Genomic DNA, 13527 nt, shown 5'->3' on the forward strand with positions numbered 1-13527 from the left:
CTTTCCTTCTCTGCTTCCCCCCCACACCTCAAGCCTACCCAGGGAAGGGAACACTGGCTGGGGAAGGGAAGACCGACTAGGGAGGCATGTCTCCCCTTCGCTTCCGCAGCTACCCTACTGGGAGCTGCACAATATGTGTGAAAGAGCCGCATGTGGCTCCCGAGCCGCACCCCTGGTCTAGAACAAGGAATGGCAGGCAGCTGCCACACTGGACCTTCCCCCAAGGTGGCCTTGAGCTGTTAGAGCTCAGGCAGCTCTGAGACCTATTGGTTGTCCGTGGTAGCACTTTTTACTCTCTCTCAAATGCCACCACTTTTGTCTTGCTTGAGAAAGGCCTTGAGATGCTATGAGCTTAAGGCGCGACGAGGAGGAGGAAGCCCCTTAACACCAGCTTCTTTCATTCCTGACTGTCTTCCCTCCACAGATTCCAGTGCATCTTGGGGGTTACTTAGTAGCCCAAGATGGCTGCTATGATCTTGTGATGATACACTGCTTCACCAGTTCTAGTGTTTCTGCTATCTGTCTCTGACATGCTGAGAAAACCACACAATATGTTCGTTGTGCTGAACTGTGACGAGAAAAACTGCAGATGTATATTTTTAAAAGCCTGACAAATATTTGTCTTGCCATGGTCCAATAATACATGCCTGCAAACTTTAACACCAACTAAAATAATCTCATACACATATAACTGATTGGGTTCCTCTATATTTATTCAGTACATTACTAAACATTTTGCCTTTAGCAAGTGACCTAGATTCAGAGTTGTGATACCTCTCTGGACAGAATAGAGTGCTATGATTTTATTCAAGATAGGAAATTTAGTTCCATGCAAGGACTTTTGATCTAAAATTCTCACGTCTAAGAGAATAAAAACTCATCTTTTTACCTTCATCTTCTCCAGCTGGGGGCCTGCTTTGGAGCTGAAGAACACTCTGTCAAAGTAAAGTATTGATGTTCACACAAAAATTTCCTGTGCACAGGAATTGCTCTCCTGCTGAGACAGAATTACATTCTCCTGGAAAATATAGGCCAGAGATATTAAAATAGCTCACTGGCAAAGCTGTGTATCTGGATGTAGTCTGTGTGCATGATAGCTACAGAGAACATTTTAACCTTTCTCTAAAACAGCAAAGTCACATGATCAGTTTTAAGTGGTGATGTGTGGGCTAAATTAATGCAATTTGGAGTTTCCCCCCTCTCAGCAGACAAGACCTGACTTCTGCATCACATTTTACTACACCACTTGTTCAATCCATAATGCACACACTAGTATTTGCAAGGGACTGGGCTTATGATAAAGGCATCTGTGGTAAACATACCTCCTAAAATTTTACTTGGGAAGGCCTGAAGAAATAGTATCAACCTCAGCTCCTGGGTGAGGAAGCTGCATAACCTGGGGACAAGAGCTGAAAAGGGTATGACCACTTTAAAACTAAAGCAGCCATGGCGGGGGAATTAATTGGATCAAAGTGCTTTTACTGCAAATGCTAATTAATTGTTTACACCTCTCAATCAAGGACTCTTTCAGAACAGCTGAAATGTGCTGGTTGCCTAACAAATGACCATATAGAGATTTGAAAATTGTACATTTTTGTCGAAGTTGTTGGAAATTCACCTGATGGTGTAACATCCAAAGCTTGGTTCTTGTTTGCTTTGATCTAAAAGCAAGCAAAGCTGCTGTGAGAGAGACAAGCACGCTGCATTATCTCCCAAACAGTGCCACTCACTGCATAATTACAGTTTATTGAATCTGATTCTTTTCCTGGAATATATACGGTAAACATGCAGACCACTGACAGGAGGGCAGTCAACTGTATCTGCCTCCAGAGTACCCAACCATATCTGCCTTCCACAGTACCCAACAATACCTGGGGATAATTTATTATTGGTTAGATCGATTAATGGAAACTCATGCCAAGGAATCTTGAATGGTTTTCTCCACCCTACCTTGCCAGATGATGCACAAAAAAGAAAAAAACAGAAACATTGTATATGGTATTTGATACACACAACCAAGGAGTGATTCCCAGACTTTTATGAATGAGTGGTTCCCAGACTTTTATGGAACCCACCCAGGCATTTGGTTCCAATTTGCAAGCATGACCACTTTCTGTCTTTCTTCTGGTTCTCCAGTTCCCAGCAGCCACTGGGCAGAAGTATATATCCCTCATTTATCTCCACGACACTGCAATCATCTGCAAGCAACCCTTACATATACATATTGTGTCTGTATAGGATACAGATATATGCACACATACACAGAAATACGCACACATATACATTTGGGGCTGATTCATCACATTAAAGCACTTCTATAGTCGTGAAAAATGTAACTTCAGTACATATGCAGTCCAGAGTTTATGTACTAGGGCACTATGAAATCGGAACATTTCTACCACCCTCAATAAAAGCCAGGGATGGGAGATGTACCCCAAATTGGCTGAAACTATTTCCCACTAGCTAGAAAAATGCTGTTTAGTAAATATGTAAGCTAAGCAATCTGTTTACTGGGAGAATTTTAAATGGTGAGCACTTTCCCATGACAGGCCATTCATGGATTTTCAGAAGTATAACAGTCTTCTATTATGGCTTAACTTGTGCCAAGTATTTTACCTTTGCTTACAAGGTAATTAGTGTAGAATGCATCTATATAGCATTGCCTTGGCTTATTAGGCCAGTGGTGTCAAAAGCAATATGTCTGGTTAGCTGTAGAACCTGTTTTCAGAAGTAGCTTTGAAACGAAAATAAAAATAAGCAAGCCTCTGGACCAGTGCAGAGTGCCTTACTTGCCAAGTTAACATCACATCCAGTCTCCACACCACTGATATTGGGAGTAAACAACTTCCAAGGCAACTTCTGGACTGACTTCAAGATCCTGAAACTATACACTGATTTAAGCCTAGAATTTCATTAGCAGTCTGAGGTGTCAATTAGTTTTGCACTCCAGCAACAAATTTACAGAATATGTCAAGCATAAAATATTAAATGAAAAACAGCACCTACAGAAAGCAAAAAGAATCACAACTAAGGAACCTTTCCTTGCTCACTTTTCCATCCATTTCCTCCTATATAGCATCAAGTAACCACTGAATACAAGATATGAGAATTTCCCCCAAGTCTTTTGTGTATTGCAAGTTTGGGGGTCAACATTTGACCACCACTTTTCAAAGCACCAAAGGCTTATGAGACTTAATGATAGTCATACAGATCTAATCCAGAGATCAGAAGCCAACGGTTTCTCTTTCATTGTGGTACAATTTGCAAACATTATCCCTTGCATCTCACTTGCACTTGAAGCTTGCCAGACCTCAATAAATAAGAAACACCAGGGCGAAGAAATTACCCTGCTTTTCTTCCTTACACAATACTGTAATTTCAACATACCAAAATGGAATTGCATGGTCATTTAGAAGCAGGATGTTTCATAACATTGTGTATCTCCTTGCAGTCCATCAAACTGCAGGTTGCCCTAGAAAAAGTGTTGTAAGCTGATCCCATATTTTCTCCTTCTTTCGGAGGCAGATGGAATCATTTGTTGAACTGGAATCATTAAGAGACTCAGTTCCAAATGATCAAGTTAGGGACTTCTTTACAATGTCAATGTGATAAAAACTTTAAAAAAACCAAAAACAAATGCAGACATACTTTTTAGCAAGCTAAAACATGACATGTCTATAATGCATTACAGCATCTTTGATAAAGAATGTTTGCTTTTCAAATGGGGGTGGGGAATCGCCATTAGGAATAATAGCTCTTCAGGATCAGGGGACTGTTTTCTATGAAGGGCAGTACCAGCTGTTCTTCAGCTGGGTCGATTTTTCTCTTCAACATGCATAGCATTATCTTGTGGGATTCCTAGAGCAGGTGGTTGATTATGGGCTCTGGGAACTGAGAGTCCAGATTTTATTTTTCAGTAGAAGACCGATGACTTAATGAAGGGCAGCACAATGCAAAAAGCTTCCAAAAGGTACATTTATTGGACATACATCCAACAGATATATGTCCACCATTTTGACCTAGTATGACCAAGTAATCATGACCTAGAGAATAATATAATGGCCTATCAGTTATACTGTTGAGGGTAAGCAGGTCTATCCATAAAAACCTCTCCGGGATGGGAGACTGACTAGGGACCGCCTCTGAAAGTATGGACAGACAGCTCAAGAAACATTTTGTTTCCAGGGGAAGCTATGAAGGAAATACATGAGTTACACATATTTCGCGAGCTTCACTGAGGAAAATGTGGCACTGAAGGCCACCTATTAGCTAGTATCCATAATGTCATCAACATACCTCCCTTCTCCCCTTGCCCAGCTTTAGAAATTTAGGTGTTTCAGATGTTCACAAACAACCTTTTTTTGGTAAAGTCAGGTTTAATGCATATATGCATAAATGCAGGCAGCTCTCCTGATAATCAAGACTAGGGGTCAAACCACATTTTCATGATGCAAACTTGAACAATTCAAGATGCAAAACTGAAGACAGTAACACACAATTTTAGATGATGATGATGATGATGCCTATGGAATTACAGCCATTACAGAAAACATTCATCTCTCCTCCCAACCGAGAAAGCACAACTATGTCTTTCAATTTTAAATTATACTTTGAATTTTGTTTCTGCTTATCGGAAGAAACATACACAACTCAAAACTGGTTCTGGATTTCTTATTGTTAGGACTTAGTTGAGCATAATCAGTTGAGAGTTCTTCTCTTCCATACTAATTTACCTCATTTAGGAGTCACTTTTAGTAAAATGTGTTTGAGAATAGCAACATTTCTAATCTTGGGTCAAATGGAATGTGTGTTGCAGATACATTTCCCAGTGGAGTTATCAATTATGCAGGCCATGTTCCACCTAAAGTTTACCACACTGTCATACTTACTTGCCCTGCAGGGGAAAAATACAATTACCTCTATGATGTCCCTGGAAGAGGCAAACAGCACCCCTTATACATATATTGCCATGAAGAACTGGAGGCATACTTTTTGTGAATACCTACATTTTAGTGTTCACGTTCCCACTACCAACAGTGTTAAAGGAGGACTGATCCAACAGTGTTAAAGGAGGACTGATCCAGCTGGGGCAGCTTAGAATAGTTCTCCCTCTCTGTCCAAGAATCCCTGTAGGCTGAAGCTGTGTGAAGGGAGCTCCTGGTCGCCCGCCAAAGGCAATTGATACCGGGGGCTGGTTTGCCGCCGCGGAGGAAGGTGGGGCGTCAACGACGTCGCATCGCATCGCGCTGAGACGTGGGCAGGGAGGAGCCAGCCTAGTATAGGCTCGGCTCCGCTCCCGCCCAAGGCAGTTGCTGCCTCATGCTCGCTGTGAGCAGAACGTGGGGACGAGGTGCTGCCATTGCCTCCCGGGCCCTGGACAGCGAGTTTGGCGGTTTCGAGGCGACGGAGGCAGCAGCAACAGCAACTGGGCAATCGCTTGGGCGAGTTTCGCAGCGATGGCAGCAGCTACAAGGCGATCGCTCGGGCTAACTTTCAAGCGCCAGTGATTGGAGTTATCGGCGGCTACGGTCGGAGGAGGCTTCGCGGGGCCGGGGAGTCTAAAACAATAGAGGCTGCAACCTCGACACCAGGGAGTACTCGGGGCTTGGCGGCGGGAGGCATATTGACTTGCGGCAGTGGGGCTTGGGGGCCAGGGGCTCTGTAACATCAGGGGCTCTTTAAACAGTCGGGTCTGGGTCACAAGGCAGTACGGAGCTCGCAGTGAAGCCCAGGGGCAGGGGGCCGTGGGTTTCTTGCCTTTTCACCCAGTAGGCCCTTGATCTGGAGCTTCCGAAGGACCCCTTCCCCCCCCCTCACATCATTGGTCACCATTTGGCTGCTGGTGGCCAGTTCCTTGGGGAAGCCCCCTCTGGTGGCATTAAGCAGACGGTTTGCCTGACCCCTACCCCCCTTTCTGAGCTTTAGGAATACCCCCTCGCATCGTTGGTCACCATTTGGCTGCTGACGGCCAGACGGTTTGCCTGAGGGTAGCGGTTACAGCAGACGCCATTTGGTGTGGCTGAGAGACTGGCAGTCATTTTAAGTGGGCCCAATTTAAAGAAAAGAGGCCATTTGAGAGACTCTTTGTAAAGAGGGGCTGCGGCTCAGTGAGAGACCCTCTGCTTTGTCCTTATTGGGCTTGGGCCTGCTACATCTTACATCCAGAGTGATGGCTCCTTAAAAAAGGTCAAGGCAAGGCTAAGGGCAAACAGCCTGCACCTAGGAAGCCCCCAACTAGACCTGCTCCACCGATTTCCGATTATGAGGATGGTGACCCGATTAATGCAGCTATTTTGGGCAGGCTGGAAGCCCTTGAGAAACAGAAAGCTAGGCCACAGCAGGAGACTCCCGTGCCATCTCAGGCCAAGGCGGCTAAAAAGTCTGATATTTCTTCTTTTCAAGCGCAGATCTTAGCGCGTTTGGCGCTCCTCGAGGATGGTCAATCGTCCACTTCAGTGACAGCTGACATGGATACTGGATCCGTGCAGGAAAATGATGGGAGTCAACAGTTGGAGCTGTACAAGGGTCCCAAGCGTCCTGCGAGGCAGGAGAGTAAGGCTAGCGATAGCAATCAGGACACATCATGGCCATGGGGGCCGGGCACTCAGGAAACATCGGGGACATCTTCTTCAGGCAAGGTTGCCCCATCAAGGGGAGGGGCTTCTCCATCACCTGTCGCCTGGCACTTTGTGCCACCCACGGTGGATAGTGGACATTCACAATACACTGGGCAAGGGGGGTGGTACCCACCTAATCCGAGTGGATATTCTTATGATCAAGTCCCTGCCAAAGCTTTGATATAGCCTTGCCTCTGGGAGATCATCTTTCTTTGGCTACTAAGGAAAAGATTCTTAAGGGTAGCTATGTAGACGTGTTCACTCTATTATTTCGGGAAATAGATAAAAAAGACAAGGAGGACCTAGATGACAGGGGAAAAGAGCGCATGAAGAGACGTAGGGTCGACAGGACCTGGGCCAACTGGCTCCCGGGTTTCCTTATATTTGCGGGTGTGATTGTGCGCCATCAGCCCTGGAGGGCATCTGCACTTTTGCAATATTTGGATATTGTTTATAAAGCCTTCACGGGTTTTACGGGGCACCCGAACAAACAAGACAGTAAGCATTTACTTGAAGGATTTTCATTTGGGTTTAGGATCCCTTTTCAAGGCGAACAGACCCCCTTTTGGGCTTCCAATTTAAAGTCAGTAAAAGGGAGGGAAAGTATAGTCCGAAATAAAATCGGGAAGGAATGTAAGGAAGGGAGAGTGCTGGGGCCTTTTCTCCCCCCCCCCAGTACCTAATTTACGGGTGTCTCCTTTGGGCGTTGTACCAAAGAAGGCTCCTGGGGAGTACCGCCTCATTCATCATTTATCGTACCCTCGGGGCGATTCTGTGAATGACGCTATACCGGAGGAGCTCTGTTCAGTAAAATATACGTCATTTGACCAGGCCATGAAGGTAGTGCGGGCTTGTGGCCGGGGCGCACTATTAGCGAAGTGCAATATTAAGTTGGCTTTCAGGCTTCTGCCAGTTCACCCTGCAAATTTTGATTTATTAGGCTTCGCTTTTGAGGGATATTACTATATGGATAGGGCCCTTCCCATGGGCTGTTTGGTGTCCTGTGCGGCATTCGAGAGGTTTAGTTCCTTTTTGAAATGGGTCTTGCGTTTTCGAACCGGGTTGAGCTCTACGGCTATTTCGACGATTTTTTGTTTGTGGGACGTGGGAGGACGTGGCAGTGTGAATTTTTACTGTCTAGTTTCATAGAAATGGTGGCAGAACTGGGAGTTCCCCTTGCAGAGGAGAAGACTGAAGGCCCAACACCAGTTTTGATTTATTTAGGTATTGAGATAGACACCGTTCAACAGTGCTCTAGGGTCCCTTTGGACAAGTTACAATGCCTTCTGGTCATGGTTGAGAAATCTATAGGACTTAAGGAACTGTTCTACCACTTGATTGACCCGTTTGGTTTGGCCATCAGTCTCGAGGAGGTGAGCGCTGCTGAGGCCCCTCTCAATGCCTAATACTTGTAGGAGTTCCTTCCAGAACTTGGCAACAAATTGAATTCCTCTGTCGGATATTATTTTTGCTGGCACAGAATGTAACCTTACAATGTGATGCATAAACAGCTTGGTCAGAGCCTTGGCCATGGGTAGCTGCTTGAAGGGGATGAAATGCACCTGCTTAGAAAACAAGTCTACTACCACCCAGATCACCGTTTTACCTTTGCTAGGGGACAGGTCTGATATAAAGTCATAGAAATCACTTCCCAGGGTCAGTTAGGAGTCTCTAGAGGCCAAAGTGTTCCAGGTGGCTTGCCCAGTCGCCATTTACTCATCAGGCATGTTTGACACAACTCCACATATTGAGAGATGTCAGATCACATGTGGGACCACCAGAACTGCCTTTGAAGCAGATGAAGGGTTTTTAAATACCTGAAATGTCTGGCTAGCCTGGACTCATGCCCAAAGTGTAGAACCTCCCCATGGAGGGTCTTCGGCACAAACAGTCTGCCCCTCTGATACCAGCACCCGTTGGTTCCCAATTGAATGGAGGAGTTTTTGAAAATTTCCTCCCTGCCTGCATCCATGAAAGCCGCTTTAAATTTTGTAATCCATGGCTCTTCCCCCCCACCACCATTAGTCTCTGCCTTCACTTGGCTATGCATCATTACAGCACCTCCCAGCTGGAAGGGTGTGAACATGAAATCCACCACCTCCTCCCTCTGGCTGGCATGTTGGGGGAGGCGTGAAAAGGTGTCAGCCAGGGAATTGGCCTTTCCGAGGAAGTGCTGGAGGGTGAAGCGAAACTTTGAGAAAAACTCCGCCCACCTGAGCTGCTTAGCATTTAGGTTCCAGGTAGTGCACAGGGCTTCTAGGTTTTTATGATCAGTCCACAACTCGAATGGCACCCATGCCCCCCCCCAGCCAATGCCATCACATAGTTAGGGCCAACTTAATAGCCGCAGCCTCCTTGTCCCACACCGCCCAGTTCCGTTCAGTAGCGCTGAATTCCTTGGAAACATAGGCTAAGGGGTGTAAGTTCCCATCTTCCCCCCTTGCAGTATTGCCCCCCCCATGGAAACATCCGAGGCATCGACTTGAATTATGATTTTGTTGTTGTTGTTCTCATCTGAGAGGTGTAAAATTGGCTTGGAGGTGAACAGTTCCTTGAGCTTGTCAAAAACCCTTCCATGGTAGAGTGGGGATTTGAACCTGGATCTCTCACGTCCTAGTCTGGCACCCTGTTTTATGATATTATAGCTTGTTTCAAACAACTACCTTCAGAACTTAAATCAAAGCAAAAAAAATCCATCTTTCAAAAATTTACCTTCAAAATTAGAATCATAGCAAGAAACTTCCCCGTACTTGCAACATTAACTATTATGAACAGATCTAGCAGGTACTCTCTTTACATTTCAGGATATGATTTATTTTTTAAAAACACAAACACAATAAGCGCAGGATAGGAAGGCTAGCAACTAATGTTTGCCCAAAACTAAAAATGTGACATACTGCCACAGAAACCAACCTTACAAGTGACTTTGCAGTTCCCATGCCATAAAGGGTGCCTACTCTTCAGAAGTGAAGCAACTGTTACTTGGCTGGGTGCAATCACAAAGCGCTTCTCTATTATATTTAACAGATTTCCCTTTAATGCAACAAACCCCCACACTGTTCCCCGTTCTCACAACAGGGCAACTTCAAAGGACAGGAAACGCCAGAAGAGATATGTTGCAAATGAGAGAAATATGCTCCTTAATCTTCAGTAAAGCAGTCATCCAGTCCCTCCAGCTCCATTTTTTCAATGGGATTTAAAGAGGTGGAGGTGGTGGCAGTAGCTGTGTTCAGACTTTTCTGGTTGCTGTGCTTTGGCTGAGAGTTTTCCAGTTGCTTTTGTTCTTTCTTGTTTTCCTTGATGCCACTGAGTAGCTGTTGACTCTCTATAAAATACTGATTTGGATGGTTCAAAGAAAACCCAATATCAGTGACCTATGCAAGGAAAAGAAAAACAAGTAGAGCTTGTCACCATTACTATATTTTACAACCTCTGCAGTTGAAATACATACTACATTTTCATTTTAATTTTTGACAGTCACCTTTCAGAGGGTAATTTAACTGAACACTACTGCAGATCCTTGCAAGCTTATTTAATTAAAACCTCTAAGAGTAAAAACAAAGTCTCAATACTAGTGGTCCCCTGTCACAATGTAATGATTACAAACAGTTTTCAAAAGTGGCAAATAATTCGGCCTGGATTCAAAACACATATTCCCCCCCACCACCTTTGTTTGCTCCAGTCCTGCACAACTCCAAAGCCATCTTGGGAGTCAGGGTAGCCTTGGATATAGCCTTTGATATGATGGGGGGGGGGGCCCTGCAATAAAAATGGTGGGCATCCTCTATTGTGCAAGCAAAAAGTACCCTTCAAATCTAGCCCACAGAGGTCATGACCCAAGAAAAGAATTTTGCTGTTGTGAACTGCAAACAATTATTCCATTTTTTTAAAAAAACACCTTGCTTCTTCACTAGTAGCAGCAACCCTGAACAGACATTCCTGATTGTTTGCTCAAACCCTTTAGGTAAAGGTAAAGGTTTCCCTTGCTCGAAAGCCAGTCGAATCCGACTCTAGGGTTGTGGTGCTCATCTTCGTTTCCAAGCTGAAGAGCCAGCACTGTCTGAAGACGTTTCTGTAGTCATGTGGCTGGCATGACTAAACGCCAAGGTGCACGGAACGCCGTTACTCATTCACACCATCATGTTTGCATACAGATTCCCATTCCTTCCCTTGTTTTAATTTGTATTCAATAACATACATTATTAAACCAAGTATCTATTCCCTTTATAAAACTAATTCATCAATATTCTATCTACTATATTTCATTTTATCAATACTATAGTATTATTATTCTATTTTATATCAATATAAAAACAGCAGAAAAGAAACAGGCATAACTTAGCAGTTTAACTATGCTATAGAAGGCATATATTTCTTCTGAATTAACAATCTAGTCCCTTTAAATATTCTTTCCCATTTTTAACACTGTTAGTTTTCAGAATCCCATTAACTAGCAGGCCTAAACATAATATGTTATATTCTCCCTACAATCCAGCTCTCACACTGACAAAGCCATATAGCTTTCACCTTGTCCTGTAACATCTGGTTTTCTCTCTCAAAATAGTTAACACCATACACATTCTCTAAATAAGTAACCCATTAATTATATTTTCTCTGCAATTCCTCTCTAAAAAATCAGACTGCCCATATCTTTTCATCCTCTTTCGATTAGGACATTACATGTACAGAGAGTAAATTGTTTCACATTAAAAGTCCATGTTTTATAGCTTTCATTAGTCAGTCAAGACAATGCAAAAGTTTGAGGTGCTTTGCTTCAGGTTATATTCATAAATCAATTGGGTGTCAAATAACAATGTAAATCAGGTGTAGAAACACACAGTAGATAAACAGTTCTCAACAACTTAAGTTCCAGTTTTAGTACATCATTATCCCTTCAGCCCATTAAAACCATGCAGACTGTCAAAGAGTGCTACTTCCACTTATTTATAAAGTTCTTCTCTTGCTTTCTTTGAAGATCTCATCAAAATCGTTGTTCTTTTGTTCCTTTGATTTTTAAATGTTCCATCCACTTCTGGCCTGCCAATGTACGAAAACAAGCAGCCTTGTATCTTGAACCCTGCATCGGCTACATTATTTCCAACCAGTCCATCAAAGCAGTAGCTGGGTAAATCTCTCTTTGTAGATATCGAGTGTTGAAGCAGATCCGGTCGTTTTCCATCTCGTATAGCAGTGATGGCGAACCTTTTAGAGACCGAGTGCCCAAACTGCGACCCAAAACCCACTTATTTATCGCAAAGTGCCAACAGGGCAATTTAACCTGAATACTGAGGTTTTAGTTTAGGAAAAAAACAACTCATACATGATGCAAACAAAGTAAGGAAAGCAATCCCAAATGCTTTCATTTACTTCAAATTATTTGGCAGAGATGGTCTGGGCCTGGTTGGGGCGATGGCACGCGTGCCCACAGAGAGGGCTCTGAGTGCCACCTCTGGCACCCGTGCCATAGGTTCGCCACCACTGTTATATAGTGTCTGGCATCATCTGATTTTGTGCCTCTGTAATCTCTCCGAAGCCCTCCCAAAACTCTCCCAAGGCTTCCAGGAAAGCAGTTGTAATTTTTTCTGTCAAATGGATTTTTAAGCAATCCCAGTAATCATCTGAGAACATCAGTATATTTCCATCCATCAAGCAATCTCTCTCCTCAGATGCTGCCGAGAAAGCCATTTCGCATGTCAGCAGACACAGTAAAACAACATTCACTGTGTAACTACGCAGGCAAAGAAACTACAGCCCGCCGCCATTTTAGCTCCACGAGAGCCTGTTTCCCTCTCCATAATTCCAACATAAATTCTTTAAATTCTTTAAGCGTGAAGTAAATCTCTGTAACGATATTCCCAGGTAGCAGATAGAAGATTTCAAAGTGTTATTGTGCCGCTTTGAGTTTGATACAATAACATTCCCAGCACTTTGGCTCGCCACCCACGGGAGTCTCCCCCCTCCCTTTGTCTCTGGGAGAGATTTATAGGGGCAATTATCCTTTTCAGAGCTTGACGATTATAGATAGAAGAAAGGTTACTCACAGGGTCTTCGCCAGGATGATTTGTGGTGAGGTACAGAGGCTCTGATTTGGGGTTTGAAGTAGCTTTCCAGCCGTGAACTCCCCGGCTGGTCCTTTGGAGCTTCGGCTTCAAGACGAACTGCAAGCTTTGCCCACTGTTGCCACAGACAGGGAGCTCAGTTTAAGTCTTCTGCTTCCAGTTCCTACTCCCGAGGATCTGGTAGACCCTTGTCAAATCTGGAGGAGTCCAGAAATGTCAAAAAGGTCCCCTAAAAAGACTCCAAAAGCTGGCGAGACCCAGAGCACTTGGGCACTCAACCACCTTGCTACTCCATCGCCCCGCCTCCGCAATTTCTTGCTTTCGAACTGCTAGGTTGGCAGGAGCTGGAACCAGAGACGGGAGCTCACTTCGTCATGTGGCACTCGGGTCTCGAACTGCTGAACTACAGACCTTCCAGCCTGCAGTTCAGCAACTTAACCACTTGAGCCACTGCAGCTCCTTACCCCTTACACATGAACACATGGCGCCTTTGGAGTTTAACTTAAGGTTGTTGGTTTTTTTACAGTACTTGGTTACTTTTCCCCCTTCCCACTCCGCTGTCTTGAAACAGACTGCAAATTTAAACATTTATGCATAGGAAGAGAAACACCACTGGTGACTTTATCGATCAAAACTGAGGCTTTCTCTCTTAGAAAGCCAGTAGGAGGCCATTAGAATCTCCAGAACTTACCACTAACAAACACTTGTCCACTGCACCTAGGCCAAAGTTTACAATTTGTTTTTATAATCAGGTCATGCAACCATTCAACTATATGGAACCCAGCCCCAGTTATTTTAGATTAAGGATTCATTACTGCTTCTGTACAGAATAAAGTTTAAAATAAATTGTT

General features: G+C 44.1%; 1 protein-coding gene across 1 annotated transcript in view; it reads right to left on the reverse strand.

Moving 5' to 3' along the window:
• Positions 1–9491: 9491 nt before the first annotated feature.
• Positions 9492–13527, reverse strand: part of PRIM2 (primase, DNA, polypeptide 2 (58kDa)) — a 110193-nt gene continuing 106157 nt past the window's right edge. Inside the window, exon 13 of the mRNA XM_015424234.1 lies at positions 9492–9991. Coding sequence (XP_015279720.1) covers positions 9758–9991 — 234 coding nt within the window. The 3' untranslated portion in view covers positions 9492–9757. The remainder of the gene's footprint in view (positions 9992–13527) is intronic.

This window comes from Gekko japonicus, unplaced genomic scaffold (genome assembly GCF_001447785.1).
Source record: "Gekko japonicus isolate JY-2015 unplaced genomic scaffold, Gekko_japonicus_V1.1 scaffold1896, whole genome shotgun sequence".
NCBI lineage: Eukaryota > Metazoa > Chordata > Lepidosauria > Squamata > Gekkonidae > Gekko > Gekko japonicus.